At 37.8% G+C, this 16,795-nt stretch overlaps 1 protein-coding gene across 1 annotated transcript in view; it reads left to right on the forward strand.

Moving 5' to 3' along the window:
• The window catches only part of ZCWPW2 (zinc finger CW-type and PWWP domain containing 2), a 141,400-nt gene that overhangs the window by 84,450 nt on the left and 40,155 nt on the right, over window positions 1-16,795 (forward strand). Inside the window, exon 5 of the mRNA XM_068983091.1 lies at window positions 6,541-6,652. Coding sequence (XP_068839192.1) covers window positions 6,541-6,652 — 112 coding nt within the window. The remainder of the gene's footprint in view (window positions 1-6,540; window positions 6,653-16,795) is intronic.

Genomic DNA, 16,795 nt, shown 5'->3' on the forward strand with positions numbered 1-16,795 from the left:
TACACTTTAACATGGGTAAGGAGACATATGGACAAAATGTTTTATTGCAGCGTTGTTTCATCTTGCAAAATATTGGAAAAAACCTAAATGTCCATCACAAGCGCATTTGTAAAATAAATAATGGTACATGTATACTACCTATTTGTATATGCATGCATCTATTTCCTCATTCCCTTGGTTTTTATTCTAATTTCTTGGCTTTAAATATGGTGTATGTGTATGTTTCCTCCATTTTATCTGCAGTTCAGTTCTCTCTACTGAATTCCCTTATGAGAGTGCGCCTCAGGTATTGTAGTGTGTATTCAAAATGTGTGAACTCTTGATCTCCACACCACCCCTATCTCACTTCTTTGACAGTTCCCCTATCTCAGTGGATAGCAAATTCCATCCTCTACTTACCTGGTCCCAGAGCCTTAGAGTCATCCTCTCTATCTCTCATAGCCAATTTCCAGTTGGTTAAGAAGTTAATTATTTTTGGTCTACCTCCAGATTACACCTGGAATCCTACCGCTTTTCAGCACAGTGGCTGCTGTGACCTGGACTGTACCACCATCATGTCTTGCCTGGATGATTGTAGTAGCCAGTCATCCACTCTACACTTGCTTTTGTGGTCTGTTCTCATTAAAGCAAGCAGGATGATGGATTGTTTTGAAGCATTCAGTCAAAACAAGTTTTTCTGCTCAGAACTGTGCAGTGACTCCCTTTACACTCAGAGTAAAAGCCAGGAACTCACTGCAGAGTTCCTACAGTGGCCTGCAAGGCCCTCCATGACCTGGTCCCTGTTAATTCTTCGGACATCATACTCAGTTACTCATTTCTTTCTCATTCACTGATAACCAGCTTCCCTTCCTTGGTGCCTCTTGAGTACACTTGTATTCTCCTGTCTTAGAGCATCTTTTCTCCGCCCGCAGCGCTCTTTCTCAGGATATCTCCGGTAGCTGCTCGACCTCCTTCAGATCCTTTCTTAAATGTCACTTTTTCAATGACAGCTACCCTGAACCACTTTATTGCCTCACCTTTTCTTTATTACAGAATACTTGCTGCCTCTTAAACTAGAGCCTTTATGTATTTGTTAAGCTTAATTCACTGGTTAGATGGTAAGCTTCATCTTTTTTGTTCAGTGATAGATCCTGAGAGTCTGAAATACATAGTATAAATCTATAAATAAAGAAATCTGCAAGATACAAATAGACAAACTCAAAGTATATAGCTATTAATAGCATTCTGTAAAAATAGATATTTAAGTGATGTAAATGCTTGTAGGTGGATACAGTGTCTCTCGAAGACTGTGAAAGAAACTCGTAATTTGGGGTGCCTTTGAGAGAAAAGGTACTGGGGTGGACAGGGAGGCACATTCTATGCTTTTAGAATCGCTTCTTCAATCAAAGAACGAACTAATTGAAAATACATTGCATATCTGAGCCTTATTCTGAAATTCAAAATTCTTTGCACAGCAAGAGTTTGAGTTCTTTTCAGTTCAGTTCAGTTCAGTTAAGTCGCTCAGTTGTGTCTGACTCTTTGCGACCCCATGAATCGCAGCACACAAGGCCTCCCTGTCCTTCACGAACTCCCGGAGTTCACTCAGACTCATGTCCATCGAGTCCGTGATGCCATCCAGCCATCTCATCCTCTGTCGTCCCCTTCTCCTCCTGCCCCCAATCCCTCCCAGCATCAGAGTCTTTCCAGTGAGTCAACTCTTCTCATGACGTGGCCCAAGTACTGGAGTTTCAGCTTTAGCATCATTTCTTCCAAAGAAATCCCAGGGCTGATCTCCTTGCAGTCCAAGGGACTCTCAGTCTTCTCCAACACCACAGTTCAAAAGCATCAATTCTTTGGCGCTCAGCCTTCTTCACGGTCCCAACTCACATCCATACATGACCACTGGAAAAACCATAGCCTTGACTAGACGGACCTTAGTCGGCAAAGTAATGTCCATGCTTTTGAATATGCTATCTAGGTTGCTCATAACTTTTCTTCCAAGGAGTAAGCATCTTTTAATTTCATCTGCAGTGATTTTGGAGGCCAAAACAATAAAGTCTGACACTGTTTCCACTGTTGCCCCATCTATTTGCCATGAAGTGATGGGACCAGATGCCATGATCTTCGTTTTCTAAATGTTGAGTTTTAAGCCAACTTTTTCACTCACCACTTTCACTTTCATCAAGAGGCTTTTGAGTTCCTCTTCACTTTCTGCCATAAGGGTGGTGTCATCTGCATATCTGAGGTTATTGATATTTCTCCCGGCAATCTTGATTGCAGCTTGTGTTTCTTCCAGTCCAGCGTTTCTCATGATGTGCTCTGCATATCAGTTAAATAAGCAGGGTGACAATATACAGCCTTGACGCACTCCTTTTCCTATTTGGAACCAGTCTGTTGTTCCATGTCCAGTTCTAACTGTTGCTTCCTGACCTGCATACAGATTTCTCAAGAGGCAGGTCAGGTGGTCTGGTATTCCCATTTCTTTCAGAATTTTCCACAGTTTATTGTGATCCACACAGTCAAAGGCTTTGGCATAGTCAATACAGCAGAAGTAGATGTTTCTCTGGAACTCTCTTGCTTTTTCCATGATCCAGCGGATGTTGGCAATTTGATCTTTGGTTCCTCTGCCTTTTCTAAAACCAGCTTGAACATCAGGAAGTTCACGGTTCACGTATTGCTGAAGCCTGGCTTGGAGAATTTTGAGCCTTACTTTACTAGCATGTGAGATGAGTGCAATTGTGTGGTAGTTTGAGCATTCTTTGGCATTGCCTTTCTTTGGGATTGGAATGAAAAGTGACCTTTTCCAGTCCTGTGGCCACTGCTGAGTTTTCCAAATTTGCTGGCATATTGAGTGCAGCACTTTCACAGCATCATCTTTCAGAATTTGAAATAGCTCAACTGTATTTCCATCACCTCCACTAGCTTTGTTCGTAGTGATGCTTCCTAAGGCCCACTTGACTTCGCATTCCAGGATGTCTGGCTCCAGATGAGTGATGACATCATCTTGATTATCTGGATCGTGAAGATCTTTTTTGTACAGTTCTTCTGTGTATTTTTGCCACCTCTTCTTAATATCTTCTGCTTCTGTTAGGTCCATACCATTTCTGTCCTTTATTGAGCCCATCTTTGCATGAAATGCTCCCTTGGTGTCTCTAATTTTCTTGAAGAGATCTTTAGTCTTTCCCATTCTGTTGTTTTCCTCCATTTCTTTGCATTGATCGCCGAAGAAGCCTTTCTTATCTCTTCTTGCTGTTCTCTGGAACTCTGCATTCAGATGCTTATATCTTTCCTTTTCTCCTTTGCTTTTCACCTCTCTTCTTTTCACAGATATTTGTAAGGCCTCCCCAGGCAGCCATTTTGCTTTTTTGCATTTCTTTCCCATGGGGATGGTCTTGATCCCTGTCTCCTGTACAATGTCACAAACCTCATTCCGTAGTTCATCAGGCACTCTGTCTATCAGATCTAGGCCCTTAAGTCTATTTCTCACTTCCACTGTATAATCATAAGGGATTTCATTTAGGTCATACCTGAATGGTCTAACGGTTTTCCCTACTTTCTTCAATTTGAGTCTGAATTTGGTAATAAGGAGTTCATGATCTGAGCCAGAGTCAGCTCCTGGTCTTGTTTTTGCTGACTGTATAGAGCTCCATCTTTGGCTGCAAAAAATATAATCAATCTGATTTCGGTGTTGACCATCTGGTGATGTCCATGTGTAGAGTCTTCTCTTGTGTTGTTGGAAGAGGGTGTTTGCTATGACCAGTGCATTTTCTTGGCAAAACTCTATTAGTCTTTGCCCTGCTTCATTCCGCATTCCCAGCCCAAATTTGCCTGTTACTCCAGGTGTTTCTTGACTTCCTACTTTTGCATTCCAGTCCCCTGTAATGAAAAGGACATCTTTTTTGGATGTTAGTTCTAAAAGGTCTTGTAGGTCTTCATAGAAGATGTTTAATTGTAATATTACCACTAGGTGGCACATACTTACTGATAAATTCTTAAAGATTCTCAGACACAGGATTAAAAATTTCTTTTTCGCTCTCCAAACTCACCAGGGTTTAATTTTGGAATATTTTGTGTCGGTTTTCCTTCAGAAATTTCCTTAACTTTAGTTGATTAGTGCTGTGACAGCTTCCCAGGTTGCTCAGTGGTAAAGAATCCTCCTACAGGATATGGGGGTTCAGTCCTTGGGTCAGGAGATCCCCTGGAGGACGGCGTGGCGACCCACTCTTACATTCTTTGCCCGGATAGTCCCATGGCCAGAGGAGCCTGGCGGGCTACAATGCATGAGGTCCACAGGGTTGGACAGGACTGAGCGACTGAGCACCACACACGTGACAGCTTATAGATGATTTTTTATTATCTATAAATTATTTTTTAAATCTTTAAAAAATTTTTTTGCTGCAGTGGGTCTTCCTTGCTTTGCTCCGGCTTTCTATAGTTGTGGTGAGCAAAGGCTACTCTTCGTTGAGTTGTGGGCCTTCTCATTGAGGTGGCTTTTCTTTCTGTGGGGCACAGGCTCTAGGCGCAGGCTTCACTGGTTGTGGCGCACAGGCTCGGTAGTTGCCCTGTGTGGGGTTAGTTGCTCTGTGGCAAGTGGAATCCTCCCAAACCAGGGATTGAACCCATTTCCCCTACATTGGTAGGTGGATTCTTATCTACTGCACCCCCAGAAAGTTACCATGATATTGAAAGTCGCCGTCGTGTCCAACTCTTTGAGACCCCATGGACTATACAGTCCATGGAATTCTCTAGGCCAGAATACTCCAGGGAAGCCCAAGAATACTGGAGTGGGTAGCCCATGCCTTCTCCAGCAGATCTTCCAGACCCATAAGTTAAACCAGGGTCTCCTGCATTGTAGCCAGATTCTTTACCAACTGAGCTATCAGGGAAGCACCACCAGGGAAGTCCTATAAATGTTGAACTTAGCATCTTTGTAACATTTGAGAGGCAAACATGTTTTAAATCTGCAAATGTTATTATAGCTTAGATATTCTTAAATTAGTTTAAATTATCTAATGTTTTTTGAATTGTATCTGTCTGTCTTTTCTTTTTTCCTAGGAAATAACTTAATAAATGTAATTTAGGTATTCTGTGTACAAAAATCTATTGTTTGATTTACAAAAATAGATTTTTGTTTGATTGTATTTTTTCACTACTTTTATGCCAAATAGTGTCCAGGACCACATGCAGTTTAACACCTGTATTCTTTTTGGTGCTAAAATTTGCAAAAAGAAAATGATGGCATGCATTTTATAAATTGTAAATTTTTTAAGCATCATAAAAACCTTTTAGGGATAAGCTCTAAAATAACATTGGCAAAATTACTAGGCCATATAATTTTTACAGTCATTTTTAACCTAAAGATTCTTTTATTCCATTTTTCTTTTCAAATTAAATTTTCCAGCTGTTATTTTTTTTTTTTTTAATATTTTGGCTATGCTACATGGCATGTGGGATCTTAGTTCCCAAACCATGATCAAACCCATCCCCCCTGTTTTGGCAGCATGGGGTCTTAACCACTGGACCACCAGGGAAGTCTCTGAAGTTATTTTTTTTTTAATTGAATATATAGTTAGAAAAAGAACTGTATTCAAGTAGAATAACATGTATTGATCACTTATTATGCCAGAAAACTCTCTCATCTATTATTCCTTTAATACTTACTGAATTTAATACTTATTGTTTCCTTTAATACTTATGGTGATTGCATTAGCCACATTTTACAGGTGAAGAAATTGGGCACAGAAAGTTTCAAAAAATTGTATGAATATGCCAGCTATCTGCTATAACACCAAAACTAGATGTGAGTGGAATTAGTTTTACTACAATAAGAAACTGTGCCTTTCAATTTTTATTATTACATTACCATTGCCTTGTTACTTAAAGAGGAATCAAAATTATTCTTATAAAATGTAATAATATTCACTACTTTGTTACACTGGTGGTCTTAACTGTCTGTAACTAAGTCTAAGACAAATCATATTAAAATATCTTAGTGAATTGAGAATCTGACCCTTTTGGCTATTAACATACAAAATTTCTCCAACTTTGCTATATTCCAAAATAAACCAAAAAATAATAATGAAAGTCTAATGTATTGTACTGTGGTATTGGAGAAGACTCTTGAGAGTCCCTTGGACTGCAAGGAGATACAACCAGTCCTTTCTGAAGGAGATCAGCCCTGGGATTGCTTTGGAAGGAATGATGCTACAGCTGAAACTCCAGTACTTTGGCCACCTCATGAGAAGAGTTGACTCATTGGAAAAGACTCTGATGCTGGGAGGGATTGGGGGCAGGAGGAGAAGGGGACGACTGAGGATGAGATGGTTGGATGGCATCACCGACTCAATGGACATAAGTCTGAGTGAACTCCGGGAGATGGTGACGGACAGGGAGGCCTGGCGTGCTGCGATTCATGGGGTCGCAAAGAGTCGGACACGACTGAGTGACTGAACTGAACTGAATGTATTGTACAGTGCTTAGTTTTAGTTCAAACTCAACAGCTGAACCTGTTAAAAAAATACACTTAAAGATGAATCTTACTATTTTTCTGTCTCTCTTTAGCCAGAAAAATGTAAGAAAAATAAGTGGTATAAGAGTGCCCTGCAAGAAGCATACCTCCTCTATGGATGTTCTCATGAGCAAAGGCTGGAAAGATGCTACCTATCAAAACAGGGTATGTGCATTGTTTATTCTTCACCACCACAAAACAAGGATTTATTCAAGAGTGTCTTTCCAAAACATTTTTGCACATTTAAAAATCTCTCTTTCTGTTTCATAGGAAAATAGTATATCTTTGTCCAATGAAAATTTATTCTTATATGGATTAATAGTATTTATTTTTTGCCCTCTGACACTATTTTCCATGACTAAACATGCAATCCATTTTTAAAAATTAATTTCTGTTGGCGCATAGCTGCTTTACAATGTTGTATTATTTTCTGCTGTGCAGCAGAGTGAATCAGCTGTATATATACATATATTCCTTCTTTTTCAGATTTCTCTCCCATTTAAGTCACCACAGAGGATGGTGAAGAGTTCCCTGTGTTAGGTTCTCATTAGTTGTCTATTTTATGCACAGTGTCGATAGTGTATATATGTCAGTCCCAATCTCCCAATTCATCCCACCCCCAGCATCTTCTCTCGGTAACTGTAAATTTGTTTTCTACGTCTGTAGTTTCTGTTTCTACTTTGCAAATAAGTTCATCTCTACCGTTTTTCTAAATTCCATGTAAAGTGGTATTATATCAATGTAATATTTGTTTTTCTCTTTCTGACTTACTTCACTCTGTCTTATAATCTCTAGGTCCATCCATGTCTCTGCAAATGTCACTTTTTCATTCCTTTTTATGGCTGAGTAGTATTCTTTTGTCTCTTCTTTATCTATTCCTCTGTTGATGGACATTTAGGTTGTTTCCATGTCTTGGCTCATGTAAATAGTGCTGCAAAGAACACTGAGGCACATGCTTATTTTCAGATTATAGTTTTCTCTAGATATATGTCCAGGAATGGGATTGCTGGATCATATGGTAGCTCTATTTTTAGTTTTTTAAGGAGCCTCCGTCCTGTTCTCCATAGTGGCTGCACCAATTTACATTCCCACCAAAAGTATAGGAGGGTTCCCTTTTCCTTACAACCTCTCCAGCATTTATTATTTGTAAACTTTCTGATGATGGCCATTCTTACCAGTGTGAGGTGATAATTCATGCAATTTGATTTGCATTTCTCTAATAATTAGTTATGTTGAGCATCTTTTCATGTGTTGTTTGGCTATCTATATATCCTTTTGGAGTAGTGTCTATTTAGTGAGCACTCTATTTAAATGTAGGTGTTTTAATTAATGCTTTTGTCATCTATATTCTTAACCTTTCTACATAGATTCTCTTGTGTATTTCAAAGCATTTATTTCAAAATTAGAAGCTATGGCTTTAAAAATACGTTCCTTGAGTGAAACTTTTATTTGGATACGCTATATTATTTTAGAACAAAGTATTTTTCAAAATGTTTAATTTTTTAAAAAATTCAAGGCAGAGATAAAAAGTTATCTTTAACTGTTTTAATTAGGTAAAAAAGTATAATATTTCAAAGCATCCTCAAAGTTCTCTTGAATCATAAATATTGTGGTTTATGGGTACCTTTTTAAATGAATTCATAGGGTTTGTAGCAGCTATAATACATTTTTAACTCTAAAAAATTTAATAATTGCATGGAAATGGTTTTTCAATAAATAAATATATTAAAATTTTTTTCTGCTTAGTGATCATAAGGATATATATTTTTTTCTTACAAGGCACCTTCTGCTTTTCTCCACCTTAAGTTCTAAAGCAGATTTTTCTAAGGGAGGATCTGGTCTTTTGTGCTTACTGAATTTTAAAGTAAGAGTGATATTTTTTCTCCTGTAGGAAAGTTTAAAACATATATAAAAACATTTTACTTGAGAAAAAGTTTAAATATTAACCTAGCCACGTAAGTTTAGATTTTAAAGCATATAAATAGATTTGAAAAGAATGGAAAAAGAATGATAAGCAAACTCCTGTGGTCAAGACATTTATTACCACAAATGTGATTTTATTCCTTAAGCTGAAAATATAATGTCTCTGTTTATTAGCAATAAAGGTTGAACTCACTTTATTGTCACAAATACAATTTTGTGCTTTGCATGGGCTATACATTTCTCTATGTAACCAGAATAAACTGAAATATTTAGTTTTTTTCAACATTAATATTTTGTGGTAATGTGTCGTCTTTTACTTTTTGAAAGTTATATTGCAGCCATTCCACGCTAGCAGTAGCCTGGTCTCAATAAGTTATTCTGCCTTTGCTGTTGTTGTGTGTGCCAGGGTGTTCATGTCTGCATCCTTTGGCATTCTTACTTGTCCAGAGATCTGGAACGGGGTTATTTCTGATTGATTTTGCAGCAACAAACCATTTTCTTTATGAAAGTCTGATGGTTTTTGCATGCAGAATTTGTATAATTCAGCCTGATTATAGAAAGCCGTGTGCCTAAGGACTCTCATTTTGTGCCTGAACTTTCCCAAATTGACGGGCATGAACAGACTTCTAGGAGTTAAGTCTTTGTGTCACAGGCTCACTCACTTCATACTCCCTCTTTACTGCCTCCAAAAGAGAATTTAGTCCTGTGCCTGCTTAGCTTCTAGAGTGAATTCTAGGATGTATACAGCTTCTTATGGTATTCCAAGTAGGTTTGAGAGATAATTAACCATTATTCAGATATTTTACAGAAAGTCAGTTACTTAAAAGGTTAGTTGCTTAGAGGCAAACCATTTATTTCATTCCAGCAGCTGTGAGGATTTCTCTACTCCCAGTTATATTCCATTGTTTGTGTGTACCATAGTTTATTTATCCACTCACCCACGACTGAGCGACTGAACTGAACTGAACTGACCCATTGAAAACATCCTGGTTGCTTCCAGGTTTTCAGTTCAGTTCATTCGCTCAGTCGTGTCCAACTCTTTGCGACCCCATGAATCGCAGCACTCCAGGCCTCCCTGTCCATCACCAACTCCCAGAGTTTACCCAAACTCATGTCCATCGAGTCCGTGATGCCATCCAGCCATCTCATCCTCTGTCGTCCCCTTCTTCTCCTGCCCCCAGTGCCTCCCAGCATCAAGGTCTTTTCCAGTGAGTGAACTCTTTGCATGAGGTGGCCAAAGTATTTGAGTTTCAGCTTTAGCATCAGTCCTTCCAGTGAACACCCAGGACCTTTAGGATGGACTGGTTGGATCTCCTTGCAGTCCAAGGGACTCTCAGGAGTCTTCTCCAACACCACAGTTCAAAAGCATCAATTCTTTGGCACTCGGCTTTCTTTCTAATCCTAACTTCCCTCTCATATGGTTGTAAATAAAAATGTTAACATCTGTTATAATTCATGATGCATAACCACCTCTACTCATTTGGAACATTTTTATTTTCTACATGAAGCTCCTCTTTTATACTTTAAAAATATGATGAGGATATAGTTCAGAAGAGAAGTAAAGGTCCTTTTAATTATCCAAATCTACATTTCCTGTTTAACTGGTTTTCACTCTGTATGTCAGGGTTATTACATGCAGAGATTTCTGAAGGGAGGAAATTAAACCTTTCTCACTAGGGAGAATTCAGCTCTTAGAAAATAGTAAATGCTGCTGAAGTTGAACACAGACATAGTGTTATTAACAGAGAAATCACTAGTGATTGTTATGTTTTAAAGTGTTACATCAGCATTTTCCTTTGACATTTGAATTAGAGTGGTTCTGTTGCATTGGGAGACAGTTCTGCAACTTTTGAGTGTAAAAAGTACTTGAACAACAGTTTGGATGTTTCTGTTCCCAATTCATCTCCCTACTGGATGTTTTACTTAAGAATTGCTTACGTTTTGAGAAGAAACGTGAATTCTATTCTATCATCATAACTCTCAATATATGATCAGGGTCTTTTGGATCCAGTTTTAGTCTTTTTGTGCAGTTTTAGCTCTTTGTACAGATTAGCATTTCATTGTGATTTTTATTATTGTCAGAGGGCTTCAGAAGAACAGGGAAATTTTTTTTTTATTCAACAAAGCATGTTCTATATTGTAACTACTACCAGGTCTCACTGGGCCCTTAAATCTGAAATGCATTGTGGAATTTCAACCATCTTATTTTTCCCTCTCGAAATATTTTGCTATTTTATCATTGCTCATCAATTATTCCCAACTGTTTGAAAGACAAATAATTATTTAAATGGAAGAATGATGAAATTACTTGAAAAGATGAGACAATAGTGAAATATATTACTGACAAACTATTTTTCCTAGTATTACAAGAGTTAAGATCTCTCCCTCACTCTCTAACACACACACACACACACACACACAGACACACACACACACACACCAATTAGCTAAAATGGAAGAGAGCATTGTTATCTAAAATCTACCAGACATTGTTTTAGGAACATTATTTTATGTAGATTATATTATTTAAATCACAGTATACCAATATATTACTCCTGCTTTATCAGTTAAGAAACTAAAGATCTGAGTGACAGTGTGTAGTATTTTATATTTTACATTGTCTAGTATAGTGACTTATGCCATGTAAATATTCTGTGTGTTTCAGTTAATTATATTAATTTGTTTGGGTACAATGTATATTTCAGATCCATATACTATTTTGCATAAAATCCATATACCTTTATTAAATGTAAAAAAACTGAGCACCTGCTGCATTGAAAAATGGTCCCTGCCTCAAGGCATATCCTGGCCTTGCAGAGTGCTTAGATATGTATCGAAGAAGCTGTAAGACAAGGAAAAAAGTTCTGTGACCTAAGATGACTATGAATTTGCAAAAGAGTTGGGTATTTCTCCTAGCTGAAGAATCATCTGTGGGTCATCTTGTACGTTCATCAGGAAGGAAACATATACTCCAGAAGGGGTTATTTCAAGCACCAGCTGAACATAGGAAAAAGGGAAATTTACACCTGGCAGCCAGTTGTAGGTATAAATATAATAACCTACTCCTCTAGTTTTCTGTTTTGTGAAAATAATTTTTTACTGCAAAATTTGCTTTTAGATAGCAAGCATTTATTTACTCTTATCCTGTTTGTTTTACATGCTCATTGTGATTATATTCCCATATTGATAAATCTCTTTCATTCCTTTTTTAATTTTAATTTTAATTGAAGGATAACTGCTTTACCGCTAGTGTTATGCTGGTTTCTTCCATGCAGCAGCGTGAACCAGCTGTGTGTGTGAACCAGCTGTGTGTGTGTGCTTAGTCACTCAGTCGTATTTGACTCTTTGCAACTTCATGGTCTGTAGCCTGCCAGGCTCCTCTGTTCCTGGTATTCTTCAGGCAAGAATACTGGGGTGGGTAGCCATTCCTTTCTCTAGGACGTTTTCCTGACCTAGGGATCGAACCCAGGTCTCCTGCATTGCAGGAGGATTCTTTACTGCTTGAGGCACCAGGGAAGCTCTCAGTTCAGTTCAGTTCTATGTATACACATATCCTCTCCCTTTTGAACCTCCCTCTTGAGCCTCCCTCCCACCCCACCTTCTCACCTTTCTAGGTCTTAACAGATCACCAGGCTGAGCTCCCTGTGTCATATAGCACCTTCTCACTGGCTGTGTATTTACCTGTGGTAAAGTATATATTTCAAAGCTACTCTCTCATCTTATCCTTGCCTTCTGCCACTGTGTCCACAAGTCTGTCTCAACATCTCTGTCTCTATTCCTGCCCTGCAAATAGGTTAATCAGTACCATTTTTCTAGATTTCATATGTATGAATTAATATATGACAATTGTTTTTCTCTTTCTAACTTATTTCACACTGTAAAATGGGCTGTAAGTTCATCCAGGTCAATTCAACTGACTCAAATTCATTCCTTTTTATGGCTGAGTAATATTCCACTGTATATATGTACCACAGTTTCTTTATCCATTCATTTGTTGATGGACATCTAGATTGCTTCCATGTCCTGTCTATTGTTGGTAGTGCTGCAATGAACATTGGTACAAGTGCCTTTTTGAATTATTATTTTCTCAGGGTATATGCCCAGTAGTGGGATTGCTGGGTCATGTTGTTGTTGTTGTTGTTGTTGTTGTTGTTGTTGTTGTTCAGGCACTAAGTCCTATTTGACTCTTTGCGACCCCGTCGACCACACCACACCAAGCTTCCTTGTCCTTCACTCAGAGCTTGCTCAAACTCATGTCCATTGAGTCGGTGATGCCATCCAACCATCTCATCTTCTGTTGCCCCCTTTTCCTCCTGCCCTCAATCTTTCCTAGCATCAGGGTCTTCACATCAGTTGACCAAAGTATTAGAGGTTCAGCTTCAGCATACATCCTTCCAATGAATATTCAGGGTTGATTTCTTTTAGGATTGACTGGTTTGTTCTCTTTGAGGTCCATGGGATTCTCATGAGTCTTCTCTAGCACCACAATTCAAAAGCATTATTTCTTTGATGCTCAGCCTTTTTTCATGGTCCAACTGTCACATTGATACATGACTACTGAAAAAAACTTATCTGTGACTGTACGGACCTTTGGTAGCAAAGTGATGTCTCTGCTTTTAATACACTGTCTAGGTTTGTCATAGCTTTTCTTCCAAGAAGCAAGTGTCTTTTAATTTCAAAGGTCATATGGTAGCTTCATTCCTAGTTTTCTAAGGAATTTCCATAGTGTACTCAATAATGGCTGTATCAATTTACATTCCCACCAACAGTGCAAGAAGGTTCTCTTTTCTCCACGTCCTCTCCAGTATTTATTGTTTGTTAGCCATCTGTATGTCTTTTTTGGAGAAATGTCAGTTGAAGTCTTCTGCCCATTTTTTGATTGGGTTGTTTGATTTTCTGATACTGAGCTGCATGAGCTGCTGTATATTCTGGAATTTAATCCTTTGTCAGTTGCTTCTTTTGCAGTTATTTTCTCCCATTCTGAGGGTTGTCTTTTCATCTTGTTTATAGCTTCTTTACTGTGCAAAAGCTTTTAAGTTTAATTAGGTCCCATTTGTTTATTTCTGTTTTTATTTCCATTATTCTTGGAGGTGAGTCAAAGAGGATCTTTCTGTGATTTATGTCAAAAAGTGTTCTGCCTGTGTTTTCTTTTTAAGAGTCTTATAGTTTGGGCTTACATTAGGGTCTTTAATCCATTTTGAGTTTATTTTTGTGTATGGTGTTATGAAGTTTCCTAATTTCATTCTTCTACACATAGCTATCCAGGTTTCCCAGCACCACTTATTGAAAAAGCTATCTTTCCATTGTATATTCTTGCCTGCTTTGTCAAAGATAAGGTGCCCATAGGTGTGTGTGTTTTATTCTAGGCTTTCTGTCTTGTTCCAGTGATCCATATTTCTGTTTTTGGCCAGTACCATACTATCTTGATTACTATAGCTTTGTTGTGCAGTCTGAAATCAGGAACATCGATTCCTGCAGCTCCATTTTTCTTTCTCAAGATTGCTTTGGCTATTTGGGGTCTTTGTGTTCTCATACAAATTGTGAAATATTTTATTCTAGTTCTGTGAAAAATGCCATTGGTAATTTGATAGGGGTTGTATTGAGTTTGTAGATTGCTTTGGCTAGTATAGTTATTTTCACAATGTTGATTCTTCCAATCCTAGAATGTGATATATCTCTCCATCTGTTTGTGTCATCTTTAATTTCTTTCATCGTATCATAGTTTTCTGTATACAGGTCTTTTACAGGTTTTTATCCTAGGAATAAACCTACCTAAGGAGAGAAATTAAGGAAATGATCCCATTTGCCATTGCAACAAACAGAATAAAATACCTAGGAATACTTCTTGCAATTTCAAAGGTCATATGGTAACTTCATTCTTAGTTTTCTAAGGAATTTCCAGACTGTTCTCCATAGTGGCTGTATCAATTTACATTCCCACCAACAGTGCAAGAAGGTTCTCTTTTCTCCACATCCTCTCCAGCATTTATTATTTGTAGATTTTTTGATGATTGCCATTCTGACCAATGTGAGGTGATACCTCATCGTAGTTTTGATTTGCATTTCTCTCATGATGAGTGATGTAGAGCATTTTTTCATGTGTCTTTTAGCCATCTGTGTGTCTTTTTTTGGAGAAATGTCAGTTTAGGTCTTCTGCCCATTTTTTGATTGGGTTGTTTGCTTTTCTGATATTGAACTACTTGTGTATACTGGACATTATTCTTTCATCAGTTGGAATATTCCTGGGTATTTTATTCTGTTTGTTGCAATGATGAATGGGATTGTTTCTTTAATTTCTCTTTCTGATATTTCGTTATTAGTGTATAGGAATGCAAACAATTTCTGTGTATTAATTTTGTATCCTGAGACTTTACTAAGTTCATTGATTAGCTCTAGTAATTTTCTGGTGGCAACTTTAGGATTTTCTGTCTACATACATTATCTTCTCATCTATAGACAGAGTTTTACTTCTTTTCCAATCTAGATTCCTTTTATTTGTTTTTCTTCTCTGATTGCCATGACTAGGACTTCCAAAACTATGTTGAATAACAGTGGTGAGAGTGTGCCCTCTTATCTTGTTCCTGATCTTAGAGGAGATGCTTTCAGTTTTTCACCATTGGAAATAATGTTTGCTGTGGGTTTGTTGTACGTGGCCCTTGTTATGTTGAGGTAGGTTCCTTCTCTGTTCATTTTCTGGAGAGATTTTTTTTTTTTTTAACATAAATGGGTATTGAATTTTGTTGAAAGATTTTTCTATATCTATTAAGATTATCATGTGATTTTTATCTTTTATCAGAAGCCTTTTATCTTTCAATTTGTTAATATGGTATATCCCACTGATTTACATATATTGAAGTATCCTAGCATCCCTTGGATAAACCCCACTTGATCATGGTGTATGATCCTTTTAACATGTTGTTAGATTATTTTTGCTAGTATATTTTTGGGGATTTTTAGATCTATATTCATTAGTGATATTGGCCTGAAGTTTTCTTTTTTTGTGATTTCCTGGTTTTGGTACCAGGGTGATGGTGGCCTTGTAAAATGAGAGTTTGGGAGTGTTCCCTCTGCAATTTTTGGGAAGAATTTGAACATGATAGAATTCACCTGTGAAGCCTTCTGGTGCTGGTCTTTTGTTTGTTGGAAGATTTTTGATCAATTTCATTTTCAGTGCTTGTCATAGTTTTGGTCATCTCATGCTTTTTTTCTTTTTTTTTTTTTTTTTGATGGGTGGGTCTATGTTCCTTTCTTACTAGTTGTTTGGCCTGAGGTTTCCAGCAGTGGAGTTTGTGGGCACGGGGGTGAAGTGGGGTCTTGGTGTTGAGATGTGGACCTCTGGGATACCTCATCCTGATTAATATTCCCTGGGGCCTGATACTCTGTGTTAGTCTAGCAGTTTGGAATCAGTGCTCCCACCACTGGAGCTCAGGCCTGTTTCCTGGCCTGTGAGCTAGGATCCTGCAAGATGCAGGGTGCAGAAAAAATAAAAAAAGTAAAAAATAAAGGAGGAGATCAATAACAGAGAATAAAATACAAAATAAATTTAAAATAAATTTAAAATACTAACAGATATGTTAGAAAAGATATAAATCTATATGAAACAGGCTCTGGAGGGTAAAAGCAAACTTCAGTAGCAAAGAAGAAAAAAATAATAAAAAATAAAAAGGAGCAGAACAATAACAGAGAATAAAATACAAAATAAATTTAAAATACTAACAGATATGTTAGAAAAGATATAAATCTATATGAAACAGGCTCTGGAGGGTAAAAGCAAATTTCAGTAGCAAAGAGGAAAAAAATAATAAAAAATAAAAAGGAGCAGAACAATAATAGAGAATAAAAAATAAAAACGATTTAGAAAACTAACAGATATATCAGAAAAAATAAGAGTATATATGAAACAACCCCTAGAGGGTAAAACAAGACTCCAATGGCAAACAGAGAAAAAAAAAAGTGTGTGTGTATATATATATATGTTTATGTGTATATATATAGTATATATGTTTCACTTCAGTTCAGTCGCTCAGTCGTGTCTGACTCTTTGCGACCCCATGAATCGCAGCACACAAGGCCCCCCTGTCCATCACCAACTCCCGGAGTTCACTCAGACTCACGTCCATCGAGTCTGTGATGCCATCCAGCCATCTCATCCTCTGTCGTCCCCTTCTCCTCCTGCCCCCAATCCCTCCCAGCATCACAGTCTTTTCCAATGAGTCAACTCTTCTCATGAGGTGGCCAAAGTACTGGACTTTCAGCTTTAGCATCATTCCTTCCAAAGAAATCCCAGGACTGATCTCCTTCAGAATGGACTGGTTGGATCTCCTTGCAGTCCAAGGGACTCTCAAGAGTCTTCTCCAACACCACAGTTCAAAAGCATCAATTCTT

The sequence above is a fragment of the Capricornis sumatraensis genome, chromosome 10 (genome assembly GCF_032405125.1).
Source record: "Capricornis sumatraensis isolate serow.1 chromosome 10, serow.2, whole genome shotgun sequence".
NCBI classification, from domain to species: domain Eukaryota; kingdom Metazoa; phylum Chordata; class Mammalia; order Artiodactyla; family Bovidae; genus Capricornis; species Capricornis sumatraensis.